The sequence below is a fragment of the Achroia grisella genome, unplaced genomic scaffold, assembly GCF_030625045.1.
Source record: "Achroia grisella isolate CSIRO2021 unplaced genomic scaffold, CSIRO_AGI_Agris_v1 utg511, whole genome shotgun sequence".
NCBI lineage: Eukaryota > Metazoa > Arthropoda > Insecta > Lepidoptera > Pyralidae > Achroia > Achroia grisella.
Window position 1 is genome coordinate 4755342 of NW_026712905.1, and position 23838 is coordinate 4779179.

The 23838-nt window shown below is 30.4% G+C and overlaps 3 protein-coding genes across 6 annotated transcripts; 1 reads left to right on the forward strand and 2 right to left on the reverse strand.

Moving 5' to 3' along the window:
* Nucleotides 1-312: 312 nt before the first annotated feature.
* Nucleotides 313-5738, reverse strand: LOC131846416 (F-box/WD repeat-containing protein 4-like). Its single transcript, XM_059195701.1, has 8 exons — nt 5247-5738; nt 5084-5159; nt 4293-4525; nt 3712-3965; nt 3174-3297; nt 2524-2665; nt 2247-2384; nt 313-1549 (listed from the first exon to the last, which is right to left on the reverse strand). Exons 1-8 carry the CDS (start codon nt 5435-5437, stop codon nt 1397-1399), a joined length of 1311 nt encoding a protein of 436 aa, XP_059051684.1. The 5' UTR covers nt 5438-5738; the 3' UTR covers nt 313-1396.
* A 489-nt stretch (nt 5739-6227) lies between these two features.
* LOC131846528 (abl interactor 2) lies at nt 6228-15805 on the forward strand. 4 transcript variants are annotated; one of them, XM_059195859.1, is made up of 4 exons: nt 6228-6439; nt 7302-8206; nt 9759-10004; nt 14010-15805. In XM_059195859.1, the coding sequence occupies exons 1-4, from the start codon at nt 6421-6423 to the stop codon at nt 14325-14327; spliced, it is 1488 nt and encodes a 495-aa protein (XP_059051842.1). In that variant the 5' UTR covers nt 6228-6420; the 3' UTR covers nt 14328-15805. The 4 variants fall into 4 exon arrangements, with proteins under 4 accessions (XP_059051842.1, XP_059051844.1, XP_059051843.1 ...); XM_059195861.1 differs by lacking the exon at nt 6228-6439 and adding an exon at nt 6593-6689; XM_059195860.1 differs by lacking the exon at nt 6228-6439 and adding an exon at nt 6723-7101.
* A 619-nt stretch (nt 15806-16424) lies between these two features.
* LOC131846485 (cysteine-rich hydrophobic domain-containing protein 2) lies at nt 16425-22244 on the reverse strand. Its single transcript, XM_059195804.1, has 3 exons — nt 21999-22244; nt 20531-20741; nt 16425-19414 (listed from the first exon to the last, which is right to left on the reverse strand). Exons 1-3 carry the CDS (start codon nt 22115-22117, stop codon nt 19247-19249), a joined length of 498 nt encoding a protein of 165 aa, XP_059051787.1. The 5' UTR covers nt 22118-22244; the 3' UTR covers nt 16425-19246.
* Nucleotides 22245-23838: the final 1594 nt, after the last annotated feature.

A 23838-nucleotide genomic window follows, 5' to 3' on the forward strand; every position in this document is an offset into this window, starting at 1 on the left:
GTCATCACGCGATTCGGATATATACTATAATTTTTTTAAAATATAGAATCTATAGATTATTTTATAAATTATAATAAATAATCTAACTTAACTATGAATACGGAGACATAAGCCGCGCTAGCATAAAAATTGTATGCGGGCGCTGAGGACCCTAGCGCAGGCCCTGCATGAATGCCAATAAATATAAATTCATATTTTTTATTATATTAAAAAGATGAATTTATAACAGAAGAAATGCTTACACTCTGCACATATTTGTGCAGAGTGTAAGCATTTCTTCTGTTAATTATTTTATTAATAACAGTTGCAGCTGTGTTAATTCTGTACACTTTATTTTAAATAATAATAATAACTATAAGAACCAATTACATTTATCATCTGTACGAGACATTTGATAGAAAAACTAACTGTTCCGGTAGATGTTGTCATGTTTTAACAATAAATACACTCTTTTATAAAAACGTTCTGATAATAACAAACACAACAATAAATAATTATCGAAATTCTCCACGCCGTTCACACCTGATGGCGTGGCACGACCAAGAGAAATAGGAATTCATTTTTAATGTAGATAGTTTTATTTAAAAAAAAATAACGCTTGACAATTTACACAGTGCCACCTAGACCCACAGTGAGGAGAGCTAGTGTTATGGGTATTAGATAATGAATATGCATACTTAGATTTTTTAAATGTTTGCACTGATGAATCGAACCCGCGACCATCGTACGTAAAGCGGTGTGCCAAATAGCTAGACCACCGAGTCCGTGAAAAAAATTATTTGATATATAAACTCACCGGTGATATTAAAATAATAAATTAAGGTAGATACACGGACATCAAAAAATATAGAAAGATCCAAAACCACTATCAAAACTTGGCTTATAAATATGACGTCTTATTTTATTCAAAAACATTTGTTTAGATCCTACAAAAGGATCAAAGTCAAAAAATATTTTATTGTATGTATTTGAACATCTTCAGAGCATATTTGTCTACCCACATATACTTTGAGGTCACGTAACTCAATTTTCCCTTGCGCTAGAAATGAAATATTGTGAGTCAAAGCTAAAGGTAGTAGGGTAAATATTAAAAATGACAAACACAACGACGAACAGAGAAGCGATTTGTCTGTTTTGGTATGTTGAACAACAGTACGTCACTTCTCTGCTCTGTACGCAACTATACTGAAAATAAAATAAATACAATAATTATAATAACTAAAATGTTCTTATTAAGAATTTTTTTTTATTTATTACAAATATTTAGAAGCCAATACACGAAGCTTATATACAACATTTCGGGTCTCTGTAATGTTTGTCGAACTATAAAATTGGGTCTAGAATTTCGTCATTATGTAATAAGTATTTCGCCGTTTAGTAGATGTAAAACGGTGTATTATTTAAAATACGAATAATCACGTCGTTCTGCACTGGCTAGATTAACATTAAAGTCCAGTACTGCTACACTTCGATCAGCTGCTGCTATCAGCTTAGTTGAATCAAAATCTAAACTATAAACGGGTGATGTTTTCTTCTGGGTAAAATAAATCTGAAAAGAAGTTTATTTATAGATTATCTGCTTAAATAAGTATACAGTTAACTTATTAGTTAATATTTTAACGCGTTAAATATAAACTAGGTAGGTATATCAAATTTAGGTACACTCACAAACGGATATTTGCTAATATTTGTACTAAAACTGCGAGAACTGTCAGAGAGGTTAAAGAGTAATCGTCTATCGTGGTATGGGCATGTAATACGTAGGAATGAAGATCATATCCTAAGGACGGTGTTACACATGAATGTGGATGGTTATAAGGGTAGAGGAAGACCGAAAATGAGATGGATGGACTGTGTAAAAGATGATACGGTGAGAAAGGGAGTAAATAACGGAATGAGAGAAAAACATATTACGCCGACCCCAAATAAATGGGATAAGGAAGAAGCAGATGATGATATCTGCTTAAATAAGTATACAGTTAACTTATTAGTTATTATTGTTAACGCGTTAAATATAAACTAGGTAGGTATATCAAATTTAGGTACACTCACAAACGGATATTTGCTAATATTTGTACTAAAACTGCGAATCGGTACAGAATATACGAACATAATGGACAAAAAAGAACGATGGACAATGAAGTAATCTCCATTGCTACTTTTATGTTTTCGAAAAAAGTGTTTATAAAAATGAATAAAATAATTTCATTTATTCTTCAATATGTACAGAATAAATTAATACTTGCCTGTACATGCGTTTTACTTTTTCGTGTATCAAACAGTACACAGCGTGCATACTCAGCCGAGCCCACAATAATAGAGCGACCTCCGTCGGATTTCACGCAGTATAGTGATGACAGAAAAGGATCTTGTACATCGTAAAGCTGAAAAGAAATAACGAAGTTAATTAGAATACATAATTATAAATTATTAGCTGAGGCAGTGATTCTATAGGTGCATACAAGTGCATTAGTTTTGTTAGTAAGCATAATATAATTAATATATTAATTTTATTTTACAAACCATATTATGACTTCTGGCATCAATTAACCTCAATTTCCCCGAATGCGTTACATAAATAATAGTATTTGTATCGTGCCATTGTATATCCCTTACAAGTTGTTTTAAATTTGTCTTTTCGTGTGGATTCATAAGTATTTCGCACCTGCAAAGTTGTAGTGTTGTCATAGTTTAAAACAACCATGTAAAATGCATTTATTTATTTAGAACAAACCGATCGATTTCGAAGTTCCATTCTTATTGAAATATTCAATATCAAATCTGAATAATATGTAGTGTTTGTAATATTGAATTAATTACTAATTAAATATTACAAACACTACATATAATTTAAATTCAGATTTGATATTGAATTATAAAATATAAAGTTAAATAATAGTGAAAAATAACGGCGTCGGTGATCTACCGGTTTAGTACACCGATTTGCTTCCGATGGTCGCGGGTTCGATTCCTCGCAAAGTGCAAACATTTTTATGAGCATGACTGTCTGGGTATTTTCTATGTACATATATTTCGTGTGTTTACAAAAAAAAATCTAAGTATATCAGTTGCCTAGTGCCCATAAACAAGCTCTGCTGACTGTGGAACTAGATGGCGTACTGTTAATTGTCCATAGATATCCAGGGTTATTAAGTTAAACTAAACATACTTACGATGGGACATCAAGTAAAACAGGAGTATCATTTCCATTAAGTCCAATCGCAAGTTTGTTATTTAAATTATTTAAGTGCATACACCTTATACCCACATTATTTGATAAAGTGATGTCTGATACACCTGAACAGAAAGCTATGTTAAGTATGAATGAAAATTAATAGGTAAATACATAAAAACCCCCTATTACCCATATATTAACATCAAAGAATTGTTTGCTTCGCTGGTGTCACAGGAACAGAAAAGTATAGGGCATTCAGACCTATTGTCAATCATTATCTATGTTGTGGTGAAAACAATATCCATATCTCACTGAAGTATATTTGAATTCCAAGTGTCATGGGGCGAAGCCTATCACCATTTCTCAGATAAGTTTTTGGATTTGTTATCGGTGTTTCTGCACTGTATCAGAAATGTAATGTGGCAAACACTAAAGATCATTTTTAGTGTGGACCTACATATTGAGGTAAACCACTAAGCAAAACTCTCGATTATGAACACTGGTGGACTATACTAAATAATTGTAAAGACACTTACTGTCAATAACATTATTGTTATTATATTGAATACCAGACACAAATCCATCACTTTCATGTTCTTTTAGTTGCCAGAATCGTAATACAGAACTGTAATTAGAACCAGTAGCTATATTAAGGAATGGTTCATTTTTATTACATAACTCCACAGTTGACAACTCCTTCTCACCATATTCGTGACAGTCTTGAATGTGAAACAGTAAATGTGGTTTTTCTCGGATATTATTTACTTTATACACAGACATACATCCATCCCTGTAAAAATTAATTACTATTTATAAATAATAAATTAATATATATTAAGTTAGTTACATTTATTAATACAGACAAAACAAAATTTATGATAGAACTATTGAAGTGAGTCATGGTGATCTAGCAGTTTAGCTCAATTCCCTAATTCCCATGGTTGCCGGCTCCGTCCCTCATACAAATATTATTCATGAGTACAACGGTTTGTATTGTGTGGGGTGTTTTTTTATGTATAAACAGAGTAGACGCACTGTTTAGCTTGGGACTAGATGGCACTGTGAATTGTCCTAGTTTATTATAATAATTATTGATTTGAGTCATTAAATTACATACCTATTTCCACAAACAATAAGACCACTTTTTATAACAAATCTTGATATGTCACTGATACGCACACCAGGTCTCTTAATTTTTGGAACTTGTAATATCCAATGAGCCTTACAATAGGGCATACTTCTTTTGTCAATGATGTAGCATCTTAGCTCTGATCCTACTGAGATCACCAAAGCTTCTGAATTTTGATATGTTAACCAGGGCATGTAGTTTGTATGATGCTGAATAGGAACCTAAAGTAGGAAATGTGTCTTTAATATTTCTAAAACTGTAATAATGACTGACAAGCTCTCATTCTGACTTTAATCTATAAGTATTTATAGATATTAGTAATATAAAATACTGTGAATATTTTTTAAACAAATTTAAATATTTCAGTACTGGTCTAAATTCTTAAATTGAAATGAATATTTATTTTATTGATTACATGACATTGATTTTCTAAAGGTAAGCTCTTAAAGAGAAAAAATATATTCAAAGGTATACTAAATGCTGAAATATTAACTCAGTTAAATACCATCTAGGGCTATTTAGCCCTTAACTTTAGGGTATAGAGAAATCTCAAATTACTTAAATGTTACACAAAATGTAGACTTGCTTCATTAGTTTTATTCCTCAGACATACATAATAATCATTATGAAACCACTAACATTTCCTAGTTACATGTCTCCTAAGTATCAACATATTGTATTTTACTATACAACAATGTGTATAAATGATGTTTTTACATCTAATTACTTATTAATAGAATATACAACACAACATTACACTATACAGCTAATATAGTTACCTGTCCTCTGTACACACCACTATACCAGTTGTATGAAATCCTAGACCAATGGTACCATGACAATGAGGTAGGTTTACTAAAATAAATGATAGTAAAGTATAAGATTTTATTATTTCAATTAAAGTAAATTATGATACTGATGGATAAGTATTAATTCCCCAACCTGTTTTCGACACTACTATGTACAAATAATTTTCCTCGACAGGTTGTTCTCCAGATGGCATTATCGTTAATAATGAATTTTCTCAAAGCCTTACATGATAGCATTAAATTAAGAAGTTCTGATGTACTTAACCTACTAAAAATATTAGTTAGTAATTCTGGAGGTAAATGTAGAAGAGTTAAAGCAGTCATAATTTTATACAGTGATAAAGATATTGATGTACTTAACCAGAATTAAATATTATGTTATATTCATTATATAATGTAAAATGTGTATTAAGTTTATTATAAATACAAATTTCAAAAGGGATAGAATACATTAGGAATTGCACTTCCAATAGTTTCATGAACAAATCCAAATATAAAGAGTCCAATCCAACTAATTTCAAAATAAACAAAAATGAATGTTTTTTTTCTTTTCAATGGCTTGGCGCGGTAGTATTTTTGCCGAAGCAAAATTTTGGAAACTTGTTCACAAATTGAATAAATTTAGAATACGACCGATAGGAATTTGGAATAAGATTAAAAGGATTTATTTCTAGCAAAGGTAAACAACAGGATAAATATAGAAAACAAAGAAGCTAACATGTCATACTGGAATATGCATATCAAAATGGAATGCAAGTACATAAAATAATATCCGAAGTATCCTAACCAAAATGTAAATTTATCATCCTTTCTTTAAGATACTTATATATAAAAAAGTAATAATTTAACTTTTGTATTAGGATGGTGGAACGTGGTTAATTATTAAATAAGCTTTACCATAAAATAAAATAGTTTTTTTATTCTTCTTTTAGCTCCGGAGATTTGTGTTGCCATTAGCCATTTTGTAGTTTTTATTTTAAAATAGTTTTTTTTTCTCTTCTTTTGACAATTTTAAAATAGTTATTATTGACACAATTTACCACAGATTATGAATTGAATGAAAAGTGAGAGATTTGAATGAATTTTGTTGAATCAATTAAAGACATTTCAAATGAATTTCATTCAACAAATCAAGAAAATCAATTAATGTTTGCAAGAGAATCGCAATAATTGAAAACGCAAATATTTTTACATACTTAATTTAAAAAAAGTTAATTCGTGAATTAAATATTTATGAAATAGGTAACTAAAGTGATTTGTGGCGTGCAAATGTTTTTAAATATTTATTAATTGAGAACGGTATCATTATGGATTTATGGAAACACGGTAATATGACTTTCATTCTCTTATTGGATTAAAGGATTGTCAAATGCGTCATAAATATACAACATTAATATAACTATTTTAAAAATATTATTTTATCGTTGCTTCTGAATGCGACGTTTACGCATCCAATTTAATTCAACAACAAAGCCAACTCGTATCTAGGCATTCAAGGCCGTATGGTTTCGTGCCTGGTACCAGTCAATGCTACGTTATATCTAGACCCCTGTCAATAAACTACGATTTTCAGTGGGTGGGTGGATATTGATAACAAAATAACAGTTACAAATTATTTCATTAACATACTCTGCAATTAGGCACTTGCATAGCTCGGGAATATTGTCATTCATCGATCGTTGACTTCTCTGTCGTAAAGTTGAAACATTTAGTACCTACCTATTCGAATCAAATAACTGATGTGATGTTTATTTCGTCACCGCCTAAAAGTGCTAAATAGTGATAATTGTTTTTGTGGAAATTTTAAAGTATAACTTATTGTTCAGACATATTATACCATTTTTTTTTAAAAGAAGCTGTAAAAATTAAATATTTTTATCTGTTTTGATTAAATTTGCTTGAATCTGCTATTGATCTAAATACTAGTTATTAAAAGCTAACTACTAATCAATTATACTTTGCAATAAAAATCACATAATATCTTAAAGGTACTAGGCCTTACTCAAAATTAGATAGTTTTTTAATGGTATTTATTAAAATATTATTGATAATTTTAAATGTTAAGTGTATAATTAAACAATGAGAATTATAGTATTCAGTGTTCATGATTCTAATTCTATTAGAAGCTAAGCTACCTACTAAGTAAAAATGAAAATGTCATAATTAATAGTGAGTTTTTTGTACCTAGGCATGAAGGGCCCTGCAAGACCCGCTCCAGCAGTACCTGCAATAACAGACAATCGCTACTCATCAGTAACCAATTGGAATGATGATCCATTTGGTGCTGATGTATTTGAACCTTCACCCCAGTACACACAAAAGAAGAAACCACCACCACGTCCTCCACCACCCAAAATAAATTCTAATCGACCTGATATTTCTACAAGGCCCTCACATTTTATAAGGAAGCCAACAGTTTACACATCATTGATGTCACGTAAGAATAATAGAACTGTTAATAATCCTAGTCCAAATTTTACTCAACAGGATGTGTTAACTGATGCAAGCGAAATTGAAATTAACAGGATGTTTCCTAAATGTGAAAATAAGAATGCTCAGACTGGGGCATTGATAGACTTGTCTTCACCACCAAGCTCCCCAACATTCACTACAAGGTCAAGCAGTGATGGTCTCAGTGTAGACAGCTTTGGGTCTGATGCTACAACATCAACCAGCCATCAGAATATGAACAATGGAGGTAATGCATCACAAGCTGAAAGTGGTTTTGAGGATGATTTTGACTTGTTCTTGCATTCAAGAAAAACTATTGGTAGAGATGATACATTTGATGATTTTAATACTGTAGACCCTTTTTCACCATCACCAGCTTTAAACAAACCTCCAATAATGAAAAAGCCTGTTTTAAATAAAGATCCATATAATGTATCAAGTATTGACCAGAGTAAACCTGTTCCATTAAAAAGAACCATAAAGGGACCAACGATAATCAGAGCTAAGCCAGCAAGACCTAAACTCCCTGATAATTCAGCATTATTAAAAAATACTTTTGGATCTAGTTTTCCAGTAGCACCAATGACTATTAATACAACTATACCCATACAGAAAATCAATAATGGCTTTGGAGACGATATTGTAAGTATTTTTTTTCGCCACATTAATAATTTTCTTTTTAAAGCTGATTTAATAAAATATTTTGATAACTCTACATACTGATTAGGAATAGTTCCATGAACATAATAAATGATTAGTGAAATATTAATATGGCCTTGAAAAGAATTGGCATTCACCTACATACATGATTAAATAAATACACCATTTCTTAATTGGTACCAATTATGCAAATGATGCAGCTACCAGAATTATTTTTGCTGTTTGCAGTTTGGGTTGTAATGTTCTATTATGTTATATATTTTTTATATTTTATTTTGTGTTCCAAGGTTTTATAGTAATAATGCATTTTTGAAAGTTAGTGCAAATAATATTCTTAAGCGAATGGTTAGAAGGACAAGGGACATTTGTTAGATGGATAATATCCTACATTAACATAAAGAATACTTTTGTAAATGTATACAGCTTTTTTTTATTAAGTAGTAGCATAGTTATTAATGTGGACCTTTCCTATTATATCAATTGTACATAATAAGAAAAGAAAATGTTTATACAGTGCTTAATCTATTTGTATCAATATAATTTTTATACTAACATTGATGCCCACTACCTGTTTTTGCGGCTTCCTATGCAGGATGTAAAAAATAAGAATATGTTGTTAGTCACTTTTGAAAATAGGTATATGCATTTATAATGATTAGATGCAGCATAGATAATGTTTATAATTGCTGTCTTATTTTGTATGTTGTTTATTTTTACCACAGCATTATCCATTAATATTATAAATGTGAAAGTGAAGACACACTGTCTATTTGTTGCCATTATGTGTGGAAATGTTTGAATGGAAACATTAATGTTTAACATGATAGGTGAAGTCATGAGAATGGAAGTCAATAAAGAAAGCAGAGGAAGCCATGGGTACACATACAATAAAAACATTTATTTATCAGTGTAGATATCGTCATTAATTTCACTATAGATTATAATATCATTATCTTGTTATATTGTGTAGGTGTATACATACCACATTATCATAAAAATGTTTAATGTTTATAGATATTTTATTTTATTAGAATTATTTGTTACAAATTTTAATGAAAAAATAATTGTTTATCTTCAATAATGTAATATAGCATAAGTAGGTATCTTTATTCCTAAAATATTTAAACTTGATATAAGGGGTTCCTGGCGGGGCACCAGTGGAGGATGATAAGATGAGGACGAGGTCAGTTCAATTAGGCGGTAGTGTTAAATGCACTAGAAATTAACCATGGTTTTCAGGGAAACAATTGGAGGTCAACCTTATTTGCTACCTTGCTAGCAATGGGGTCACCAGCTTTCATTACTACCAATCCTCCCCATATTGTCCTGGGTGTAATAATAATAATAAATAAAAATATATTTTATTATATTAATTTGTTTACAAGAAAATATGTATTTTACAATAAAGCGGCGTTAATCGTCGGCTTGTTCGATGGGATTGATAATCACAAACTTTTGCTTTTATAATATTAACTACGATTCTTTAAGAGTAATGTAAATGAATATAGTATGATATAAAAGGTGAAATTTACAGAACACAAAGCCAATAATTGGCTGGAACGTGGAGAGATCTGAGTCAGACCGAGAATCATCGCCACCGATGCCATGTGTACCGCCCCCACCTCCTCCTGCGATCGTGGATGAGGATCTACCTGTAGAATGGCGCGAAGACTTATCAGACTTCACCGTTGACGGCAGCCCTGCAGCGATGGACGAAGTACCACATGCTGTTGCACTATTCGATTATTTTACTGACCATCCAGAAGATTTGTGTTTTTCGGTAAGTTTATTTATGGGTATTATAAGTAAGAAATAGCTATCAAGTCTTAAGGACACGTATTGCTACCTACTTCTCTTTGTCATCATCCATTGGTTAAATGAAGTTTAACTATATTTTCAGTAAGAGGAACTATAAAAATATTTAATTTTTAACAGATTAATTAAATAATAATCCAGCGTAGTCTAGACCTCAATTGTAAGCTAAATTACGTTCATAGCTACGGTCATAGTGAAAATTCTGGAGAACTTAGTATTGTTTAAAGATGAGAATGTATTTAGCCTACCTACCATTACTATGTTCGCCAGGTTTCTTCGTTTTTATATTATACATTATTGCACGGAATTATTTGTGCTTTGTCCCCAACTGGTCCTAGGACACCCTACAGTATTTTGGGCACCATCAATACACAGAGGAATAACAGATACAAATTATAAGTGATTTCTTTTGTATATTAAACAAAAACAACGGTTCATTACCATTTAACTTCATGCCAAGTAAACCATATATCTCATAAATTTCTAATAGATTTGAGTTTCACTTTAATTAGATAATTCTGAATATCGTAGAAGCAAAATATACAAGTTTTTTGGTAGATAATTATTTCATTATTTATGCATTTCTTAGATATAGTGTTGTATATTCAAAGAAAATAGAAATCGCGTAGTATTGAATGCAATTTGACTATGTAGTATAAATATACAAAAAAAAAAGTTATACACAGCTAGTATTCACTCGCGGTTACATCAGCTTGAAATTTATAGCCTAGCCTATGTGTTATTCTGATGTATAAGCGATATTACTGTAAGTTTCATCAAAATCCGTTCAGTAATTGTGCGTGCATACTCACAAACATTCGCGTTTATAATATTAATAATAAGAAAACTTGTATACTGTTCACTTGGCTATATGCTGTAGTTACAGCCTATATATATATTTATTATCTATACATATAAATAATATGAATATAAATACGGTACATATACCAAAATAACATTTTTGTCTGTCTGTCTGTTTGTTCCGGCTAATCTCTGAAATGACGGGACCGATTTTGACGGGACTTTTTTTGGCAGGTAGGTGATGTAATAAGGATAACTTAGGCTACTTTTATTTTCGAAAAATAAAGTTAAATTCCACGCGGACGAAGTCGCGAGTACAGCTCACAGTCATACATATTTCTTTCTCGTTCGTTTTATTAGGTATTGAGAGTTGCGTGAAGTTTACTTATCTGTTAAGTTAAGAATTGGTAATCAATAGTATCGGCCTGTTTGATTAATGAAATAGATAACATTTACCGATTATATTATCGCTGCGCGTTTACGAGTAATATGATTAGATTGTAATATATTATAATGGCAATGTGAACATGTCAAATATTGAGTTTTACCTTAAATTAGTAAAAGAAGCGCTTTAAATTATCATTTTCTAACAAATTTTTCATCATTGACAGATGTCTATTTTACTTAAAAAACTCTACAATTCAAAACGTAATTGAAGTGGAAGTTCTAAATTTTCTTTTCTTCTATCTTTTTATATTTTTAATTTGTTTGATTTTATTCTTTTGACTAATAATGTATAAATTAGGTATAATACTTGCTAAAATGCCAAAATTACTGTATGATTTAAATGGAGTTTAAAATCTAGATCCTGAGAAAGGACTAGGTTACTTTTTTAACGAAAAAGGGTTATAAGAGATTAGGTTATATAGAAGTATCGTCATTTTTAAAGGCTTACTTGAATCTTGACATTAAAGTTCTAATCTTCGTATGGTAATGGAGTCAGAATAGAATGCGTTATTTAGACTTCATATTTTCTCTCATATTGACAGAGACCGTAACACGTACGTCTAATTTTAAATTGAACACCTGTTGAATTACAGCGTCTGTAGGAAACGAGTGGTAGTAACTAGAGCATTTGATGGTTAAGTAACATGTTTGTTACATTCTGTTCAAAAAAATTAATTATGTAAAGCATTTCAATATGCGTATATTTTCGTTCGGTTTAGCGGTCAGGTCTAGTCTAATCAGTCGTCTAGAATACATCGCACGACTGATTTCTGGTAAAAAGTATTATATGCTTATTTAGGATATCATCATATCACGCACTAAATTTTATTAAAATTTGACCTGTAGTTTATGTTTGAAAGAGTAATAAATATCTATTCATCTTCACAGATTTTATTATATTAAATATTAATAGGACTCTAATAGGACTAGTAACCAGAGTAGGTTTTTTATCTGTTATGGTGGCAAACGAGTATACGGTGCATCAGGTGGTAAATGGTTACTGTAGCCTATGGACGCCTGAAACACCAGGGGTGTCACGTGCGCGTTGCCGACCCTAAAAAAATGGCGAGATATCAATATATTTGATATATCAGATGAAAACTAGCAATAGTCGTGTATGTAATATTTATGTGTTTTTATTCCTAAAGACAAGTTCTTATGTCTCCGTACCCTGTTTTTTCACTGCCATATCTATTGCCAAATGCCCTTCGAGCCGAAATATAACTTACAAACAAGCTGCTTGACGGCAGAAATAGAAATTAAGATTAATGGGGGAAGGCGATTGTTAGTAATTTGACCCCATTTGTTGTTGACCCTAATGCTAGCTGCTATCCGCACTGTTATTTGAAACCATCATGTTAAATTCCTGTTGAATTTGGCTAACTGACCTGACCTCATGTTCATCTTATCATTCCCCAATGGCGCCCCGTCAGTTAAACCCTTAGCTCAGGAGGGTGTACCATTCCATTATGAACAAAAAAGAAATAATAGAAAATATATTTCTTTACGATATTATGTATTCTAGTATTAATAATACTTTTTATGTTCTATATCCCCACACATAATTGTAAACCCATCTGTCCGATGACGCTTGTTCGCGGAGCGATGAGTCAATTGTTAGGCCTGTGCTTATAGTGACGTCGCTTTGTACGCACATAGAAAAAATATCATTGACATTTACATTCATTAATACATACTGGGTTGTACGTACTTATTAAGTTATTGATATCAAACTACAGTTACTACAACAACATTTTTCATTTAATCAGTGAATAATATCACAGCATACAGGAACTTGTTATCTTATTACCACTTCCACTACTTGTGGGTACATTTGAATCATTGTTTTTATGAAATAATAATATGAAACGTAGGAAAACAATTAAAAAAAAAAAACTGTGAGTCGGTTTCAATAAAATTATAGGTATATAATGATCGCAAATATTATAACGATCGTTATAGTCACTAGACAAAAAAAAATATGTTCATATTCATCATCTTGTAGTACTACACACTAATTTCGCGGATTTTATTGTACCACAGGATTAGATAATTTTCTGTGTGTTTGTTGATATGATGAGATTAGTTCACTATAGTTATTATAATTATCATTGATAATGCCTATATGTTTTTATTATGAGGTGAAATAGTTGATATCAACAGTTCTTTATATTACGGAAATGTGCAATTTACTATATGGTTGATAATTGTATATTAAATATATTTAGTTATATAAATAAATATTCTCAAAGTCCTTTAACAATAAATTTATATGCAAGATTTTGAACCCTATCTGCAAGAGATCTAGCGTATAAATACACTCACACAACAACCTTCATATATAGTTAATAAATCGTAATACGTACTAGATATCGGTGGTTGTTATTATTATCTATTATAATTACGAACTATTCACACAAACTATACGCATACCTACAACTATACATCGTATTGGTGCATGTGGTTCATGTAGTTACGTAATATATTATTCTGGGTAATGTGTTTAATATTTTACTTTCTCCACCCCATGTGACATCTTATGTTCTGTTACCTCTTTTCAAAGGTTATCTGAAAAAGATTGCATGAGCAAGATTGTGCGATAATATCGACTCTTGTATTTACGTTATTACTGTGTAAATTATACATTACTCGTATTATATTTGTGGTGCAATACATCTACTATATCAATACATTAACTATAATTTATGTTAAATCTATGCAGGCAAACACAAGAATAGAATTGATACGCAGAGTGGATAAGCAATGGTTGTACGGACGTCTTCGGAGCGGCATCGAAGGCATTTTTCCGGCGAACTATGTAGAGATTGAAGTTCCGTTGCCGAATGGTACACCGCCAACGACACCACGAATTGGTCTCGCCACTGCTCTATACGACTTTGAGCCAGCTCAGCCCGGCGATCTTCAATTCCGAACTGGTGATACAATCTGTGTGTCACATAAACTCAATGATGAGTGGTACTACGGGGAATTTAATGGTAAAAAAGGACAATTTCCTTTTAATTACGTACAAATGTGTTGAAATCCAGTATTACACCTGATTATGTTTCGTCAAGCAAAAACAAATGACGAATTTGTGATAGTTTGGTTAGTTATGTAAAATAATAATTTTATAGTTATATAATATACATGAGGACTGATGTCTACTATTATTCCAAGCCACAATTTTGTAAATTTTTAATAAAATTCTTCCATGAGATATAGCGGACATACAAGTTTTTATTGTTTGTTAGAAATGAAATGAAATCATGACTTTCTTCTGATGGCTAGTTCATTTAAGGGCCCGTTTAGTTCATTGTGAGGATTATGTTATCAGTTGAATAAAGCAATTAATATGTTCGCTGTGAGTGGTTCTTTACGGGACGTCTATTAATTACGTGAGACGATTATGTCAATTTTTCGACTTCCCTTCTCCTTGTTGAGATGTCGTGAGATTTGGGTCAACTTTTCCCTCCTCTCTTATTGTCACGTGATATTTTTCGCGTATGGCTGACCGGCAGCGGGTAAACAATTGAGATTATTGTGTTATTTGCTTAATAATTACCGCCATAAATAATGGATATTAGTGTAGGATTCATCCATATTTTAGTACAGAAACAAGTTTTACTTAATTATGTAATATAATATTTTAGATAGTTTCTCGTGAAAACAAAAAACGTATTTATATGCCGAGAGTAACAGAGTTAAGGCGAGATCTATCGGATGTATTGACTTCTCGCTAAACGCCTGACGTAATCAATGGATGTCCCAATAGGCGACACTCCTGACATCTGCCAATCTTCCTGCGAATCATGAAATTACTTCGCATTTTGCACTATTTTTGTTGCCATAATAATGTAAGTGTACATTAATTAGCTTTACTAATACTTCATCCGCGTCCAGGGCACGCAGTCTGTAGAATATTTTTTACACGTGATAAAATTACCTGTAAATTGAAGGATAATTTATTGAATGACTGATTGTAAATATTAGAGCTTATGTAAAATAACGTCCTCATAGATAATAATTAATATATTGTAGTTTGTATTGGTTGTGTAAACTATATGTGTATATACTTAATATGATCTGATGATTAATTGTAGGGCTGCGTAGATAATTATTATTGTAAATTTTATTTCTAAACCAAATTAATATAGTAGGTATCCGTATTTTGTGAAACAAAATGTGGTTTATCGAACTTTAGTAGAATTGAAGGTACCAAATGTTATTTTACAGTAGATAGTTCTGGCGTAGTAGAGATTTACTTTCATCGCTTTTATTTGTTATGAATGCGATCAACTCTTTGTCTAGCTATTGTACCTATTTCATTATCTCATTATATTGAATAGTCATTAGCATATGACATTAACCAAATCAATGACGAATCATATTTTATTTACGCTTTATAATAATTTTCTATATTTTTATTGTTAACTCAATTCTTGTCAATAAGCCTGTATTTTGGAGGGACCATAATATTAAGTGCCTTAAGTATTTTGTGTATATGGTGAATTTATTTATGTATTGAAATAAAATGTAATTTAAATTGTTATTTTTCTATGATTACCTTGGGACACCTACAGTATTCGCTGTAAAACAATACTTTCAAATTTACTCCTATATAGGGTAATCGGATATTAATACCAATAACTTATCGTAGATCAAGTTATCAAGTATAACCGATGAACTATACTTATGAACTAAACGTGAAAGTTTAAAGATAATAAACTATCTCATCAAGCAACTCTTTCTCTCGCCTTAGGTACATTAAGATAAGTTTTAATGTACCTAATGCGAGATTGGTTTGAACTAACTGTAATCACAAATATCATTAGTACTTTCTGCTAATCAGGAGAAAAAAATATTATTATGTACTATATCATACCTCAATTATTATATGTGATATCTCACTTCTGATTTATATATCCATCCATACAAAAGCATCTCTTACTGATAAGTTGAAAGTGATGTTTTTAGCATTGAGCAATTACTATGTATTACTATTAAAATTTATGTCCCATTCAGTACTCTGCTCTGATACTGGCAGCGCAGCGTGTCCAATATATAAAACTTTAAATTAATATATTACAGCAAATAAATTGGAACCGAAAATAGACTTAAGTCTATTAAAACATCTATAGGTTTTTCACATAATGTGAGATTTATTATTTGAACAAAATAATCTATAGGTACATAAAATATTTACAATTCCTTATATTAGATCTTAATGTCGATATACCCTGTTCGCTTTTCAACCGTTGCATTCAACAAAACTGTTAATTTGTTGATGGCAAGACATTTCCGAATTACGTAGACACAAATTATTAAAAACATTTTTGAGATTGTTATTATGTACTAGAATGGCTTTTACAGAAAATAATATCACATACAACATGTTGAAAAGGGAAAGAGGGGAGTAATTTTTCTAATGTAGAATACCTCTAATTTAACTAATCATCTAATAACACAGTCCCAAACATTTCCCTAGCATGTTTATAAAGAATTCATCCTTCATATGTATAATTTTATAACATTCAATATGGCGGCTTAGTCTCACAGATTCCAGAACTTTGCTTATTCATAAGCCCTTTCACGTTCACTAACTTTGAAATTCAGGTACAAAATATACAATCAATATTTGGATTAAGAACATAATTGACAGGTAAAAATAAATGTTATACACCATATAACATATTTGGAGACTGAATAAAATAAGCTAAAAGCGAAGCAATCAGATCCTTACAGGTCTTAAATTGGCCAAATGATGTCATTTGAAAACAAAAGGCTTGTAAATGTTTACTTACCTTAACCCAAGGGCTTGATTTTGTATTGCTTTTCCAATAAAGATTCAACCTTTTTTACAATAAATAGATAAAAACTTACAACGATTGCAACAATTTATGACAGTTCGTTTTGTATTATCTACCACTGTCATAGTATTCATTAATAATAATTAAAAATTTAAATTGTTTAAAATAAAAACAAAACCACTGCAATAGCGTTACATAGTCATTGGACTGATGTTTCCTGAAATTAATACCTAATGATTGCTTTTCAGATGTACTGATAACGTTCTATTTAAAAACAGTATTTCTGGAACAGTATAGAGGGCGACTGGTGAGAAAAAAATTTGATACTAATAAATAAATATGTAAAGAAAATTAAATATGAACGATAAAACTATGGTTTATATTTAATTTTCTTTAAAACCAACCACCAAATCAATCGGACCAAATCGAAATGAGTCTGAAATAAGGACTGATTCAAAAATATTGTTGGATAAAAAATTATATTGAACTGAGAAATATATACAAAATATAGTCGACTACAAATGGTTTCTTATAGGGTAATATGTACTATGAATTGCAATATTTATGCAGTACAATGCTTATGCAATCTCAATAATGTCTACCAGTCACCCTGCGTCCCTATTACTTATAGGTTATTTACAACAAATAAAATCGATTTATACAACAAATACACATGATTATTTGAGCGGTATTTAAATCTAAGATTTGTCCCTTACATAAAACCGGGGGTACAACATTTTATCGTAACACATGATAGGATATCATATCTAAATTTACTGAGTTTACTATCACGATACAGTAAAGCAAAATGTTTACGGCAAGGTAAATGCATGTCGTACGGTAATATTAACAGACTTAAGTTTTGTTGCCGCGACCTAAAAACATAATTCGTTTTTATATAACCCAACACTTGATAATAATAAAATAATAATATAATAATAATAGAAAATAACTAGATATTTATCTTCTCTTTCTAAAATTCATATTATTTTACGTTTATAAAATATACAAAGCTTTTGTAATCATTACAGGATACGGATAAACTGTGTTAGTCTGTTTTTTTATACGCAGAAGACGAAATTATAGGGGATATGTCAGACACAGAAATTCTGTCTCAATAAATGTAAAAAGTACGTGGACGATTTATACATCAGTGTTGGGTGGCTATCTTTAAAAAATGTTGAGGGTTAGATTTAAAAACCGTCAATGATATCAGTAAGGGTAGAGGTATGTTTTACCCCATACCTATAGCATATTTTGTATCTTAAAAATTAACACTTTATTAGGAACTGTAATTATTTAAGTATAGCATGTTAAGCATGTTAACATAAACTATCAGATATAAAACACGTATCTGAAGCAATGTCGACAAGTCGTTCTTTTTATAAGTGGCGATATTTCATATTGTTTACAGTTTATAGTAGCTCTAAAAAAAGTAATGCGGCTCATCTTTATTTGCACGTCATTTGCGTGTTATATGCTTAGTTGTCTCATCCTTGTGTAATTCAAGAATGCAACAACGACCTCTATATGAAATCTTATAGATATTTTACACAATAAGTTTAAAATTTGTATTTTCAATAGATAAGCTTGCGTTTTTTATATAACATCTACTTATATACATATAAAGCAATTAACAATATAATATGGGTACCGCTTATTTGTCCATTTCAATACATTCACGATATATATTTTTATACTATTTACATAAAACAGTTTTGTAATAACTACATGTCATAAAATTTTATTTTTTTTAGCACACTGTAATTTCATCAATATCCTTATTTTAAAATTCTGTTCCAAACAAGTCTGTTTACTTTAGAACTGTTCATAATTTCAGATACAAATCATTAAGATGTTAGCACTACAAAGTATAATATGACAACAATGTTATAAAACAATTTCATGTATGTATAATAATGAATTTTTAATTATACCTTCTCATAGAACATAAGGTTAAAAAAATACGGTATATCTTTAAATAAGCTAAAAAGCGTATTGCACAAGTTACACATCTACATAATAACACTCCGCATGTATGTAGACAAGATCTTGACTACAATGCGATGACGCATTGTTATCAAGTATTAATTTCCATAATTATTTATATATACAAACACTAATCCTATGGTAACAGTAGTTTTCTGTAAATTTAGTCCGGTCTGTATATTGGTATTTTGGGTATGAATTCTATAAGGAGTACATATTCCATCATAGAAGAGGAGTCACAGTGCTGCTTCGTGAGACGCCAACGGAGACCGAGCTTATTGTATAGTCGACTGTTCTCCCATTCTAGAAGTTTATTCAAGGAGTGTTGTGTCTGGAAATATCAGAATAGTAAATATACATTAGGGTAAAATAGTCGATTGGCTGGGCACTAACCTGTTCAAGGAGAATTTTACGATAATAAATGTATAAAAGAGCATGGAAAGAGTTTATTTTGAAACACCAATTCTATCTTTGGCTTTTAGGGCAGAAATATCGTAAACACAACATTTTCATTATCGATCAGTGAGTCAATGAATGAAACTCTAAGGATAACAGTTGATTTTTAAGGTATAAATGTATCAAACTTAGTGAGGTTCAGTGGTAAGTAAAATAGGATTTTATTATATTTTTTGTTTTGATATTGGATTTGTGGCCTCAATATATATTTAATTATTATCTTATTTACCATTTGGCAAATGGTAATCTTAATTAAATTTCTTACTTTTTACGACCACCTGTTCATACGCGGACGATATTAACTGAATCTTAGTTGAGTTTTTTAGCACACTGTATATATTTTAATAAAAAATCAGATGGCGACCAGTTAAATATAAAATATAATTAAAATATTAAGCATTTTGATGAGAAATCAAGTGGTCAAATTTCTCATCACTAAAATGCTTAATATTTTTAACTATATTTTATATTTAGCCAGATTGCTTCATGCACAATAAAATATTATTTTTAATAAATTCTTAATTAAATATGTTAAAATTAATTTTTCTTTTGTTTTATATTTTGACATAGCAAAAAGCTATACATAGCAAAAGATTATATTTAGCTAGCAAAAGATTATATTTAGCGTTGTTGACTTATTGGTTGTGAACTGAATAAAAATGTGGTCATAAATTCGCAGTGTCAACAAAATATCTTGGTAATTTTCTTTTTAGGTATATGTAAAAATAAATAAATAAATTCTTAATTAAATATGTTAAAATTAATTTTTCTTTTGTTTTAAATTTTTTGACATAGCAAAAAGCTATACCTAGCAAAAGATTATATTTAGCGTTGTTGACTTATCGGTTGTGAACTGAATAAAAATGTGGTCATAAATTCGCAGTGTCAACAAAATATCTTGGTAATTTTCTTTTTAGGTATATGTAAAAATAAATTATATAAGATATTAAGCAAATTATGTAAAAACAAGAAATTATTCAAAGTAACCTACCCTTTTACTTAGACATATAACAGGCCAAAGAGAGCATCCTAGGGTACAGCAGCAACATACACAGCCACAGAATAACCACTTGACATTTACAGGGAGAGTCTTCTTTAGCACACTATTAATGCGGGCCACTGTTGCCTGATATTCTTCAGGAGCCACACGTGATTGTAAACCCGAAGGGAACTCAGTGTTGAAACGGTTACTTAAACCAAAACTGGAAATGTAAAAAGTTTGAAAATTAAATATATTTAATTAGTGTTTTAGTAAGATAGTTAACTATAAAAGGACAAGACAATCCTAAAAATTGGTGCGAAGGGAATTGTTTGACATGGGTAGTAGTAGCTTATTGTTAGCAATGTACAGCCTCCTGGAAACCATTGTTGTTAATTCCTAGTGACTTCTTTACAATTGGCTAGGTGGTCTGATTTAATGCTCATTCTATCTTCCTCTATTCATCAATCAACCCCTCCAGTATATACTGCTGCAACATTGACATATGTTGCTATCAACAGTGTTTAAAGAATATTTTATCATCTACATAAACAATATTTTGATATACAAACTACAAAACATATATATTTTCATATAAAAAACTGACCAATTTAAAAACAAGTATCTAAGGAAGTTGGGACTGCTGTCTTTTTATCTATCTAAAGGAATAGTCAAAATTTATAAAAAAATATTAAGCCTAAATTAAAATCTGTGATCTGACAACAAAATACATTAAAGTTTCTAATTGTGTCTACTATATACAATGATGATAGTCATTAAGGAAATGGATCCAATGATGCTATGTGGTACCATGACCTATCTGAAAACGAAACCTTTGGTGTATTATTTGCAAGAAAAATATCTATTTGGTAGTTATAAAAAAGAAAAACTGAAATCATAAATAATGAAATATACAATCAAATATTTCTATATCAAGTTCAAGTTATAGAGAGCAAAAATCTGATACACTTAGTAGTAAACAGAGTAGTTGTAATGAGTTTTGTAGCCTTATCATATTTAAATAATAATATTCTGACTTTATATTGTCAAAGTATATATGTTAATGGCAGTACAATTTTAGTGAATTAAAACCATTTATTTCGTAATATGCGGTTTTGTTTTATCAGTAGTCAATGGAATTTATTATTGTTTTCTGATTTATTAAAGAAACTCTTGACTCACATTGCATAAATTATATTCTTAAATTAGTATATTTAATAAAAAGTCTGTAACTTAATTATAAAATATTTTTATGAGATTTTTGAAAATATGAATGTTTTAGTATCATTTAAAACTACCGCCAGAAATAAAAATACCTATTATTTATAACAAAAAAAATATCAATGTCAAATCATCTATATTACAAAGAACTTTCTGAGCTTAAATAGGCTGTTAATTAAAATATCTGTTATATGATTGTGTTAGCACAATCACAGTACATTAAGATTAATATAAACGAGAACTTTGAGCAAAACCTTACACTGTCATGTTACCAGCTCCTCGGACGACAATGGGATCAGGGACTAACGTCACATGTGTCTCTTCTATATTCTCTTCACTTTCAGTTTCATCTGGGTATATTGCGTCAAAGTCTGCCATTTTCTATAACTACTAACTACCTAAATTAAAACCAATTTGGTGATATTATTAAAAACACATAACAAAGCACTGTTTTTATTTATACGTAAGATACTATTATTCATGGAAAAATATGACGGACGGGTGACGTTTGTCGAATTCAGTATTGCCATATAATAATTTTGTTTCGACTACTCTTCCTCTAGGTTGGAAAATAGTAGTATTCTATCAGCATTTATTTTTTCCAAATCACGATTTATGTATCAGAATCTTTAGAGCTAACCATGATTACTTTCATGGAGGTACATCTGTATATGGACATTATATTATTAACTGATATAAAATTGTAAATTTTTGCTGAAAATTTTGTACATTAGCGTATACACGTATGAAGTGAAACATTCTTATAACACATCGCTTAAGTCCGGTTAACCATAAGTGATGAAAAGCTAAAGCACTGAATAAAGATGATGAAAAAATTCCCCTGTAAGTTTTTTCTATTGCACCTTCCACAATGCTGCCGCCGCTTAGTGGTATAATATCTAATAATTTATTGTATACTTTCCATGATAAGTCGAAGTACCCAAATAAAACCAATTTTTAACATATATTGTGGGAAACGTAAACCACAATCCGCCGAGCTTGTGGAGAACGAGCTGTTAATAATGAGGGTGCTTACAAGGTAACACAGATAACATAATATTACATAAAGGTAAACTTGGACAATTCACTCAGTGCCATCTAGCATAGCGCAGAGCATTTACTTATACATATAAACGTAACATACCTTCATAGAAAACAACCGAACCAATACAATCATTTTCATGGCTATAAATGTTTGCAATTTGCGAAGAAGCGAACCCGTATCCATTTAAAGTAAGGCGGTGTGCTAAACCGCTAGAGCTTCGAGGCAATCAAGATATGTGTGTGAATTGTAAAATCAAAGGTATTTTACTGTATAAGATAATTGCCAGCCGTAGATAATTGATATAAATATTCATATAATATACCTACCAACCTAAAAATATACTGTCGCTCAGGTCCGAATCAAATTTAATGAGATAATGAGATGTCGATATTTTATAAAAAGTTCAGTATTAACTATTGTATTTTGTAAGACATGGATATCTCTATATGTTATCAAAACAAATACATTTAGAGAACATTAGTTTATCTGTAAGTATTCAATCTTAAGTATAAAGTCCATTCAGAATTAATTCAATCTCTAGTAACACTACTTATGTATATCTACATATATATATGTTAATCCGCGTGTCTTGTAATTGACGCTATCACACACACAACGCGTGCATAGTGATAAAGTGCAGCTGCGACCCAAAAAGTGTAGGCACCCTTCGCACCTATAGTTGTTTGTGAAATTGCATGATCTATAACTTGCCTTATAATAGGACTAATGAACGAATAGGTACATGCGACGATAGGTACCACGAAACAGCCCGTATTACTGGTTGTTGACCAAAAAATTAATAGATAATCATTTTTTAAGATTAAAAGAATCAAACCATAAATTTATAGATAAAAAATGAAAAAAGAATGGAAATTTCAAAGTAGTTATTAATACCTAACGACCAAGCTGATTACAAACTTGCTCATGATGTTGGTGCTGAACAATATTAGTAGATACTTATACAAATACTGATTTTTAAAATACTATAACACCATATTCCCGTCACATACGTATCTAATAGAAGTATCAACAATATTTATTGTTTGTAATGTGT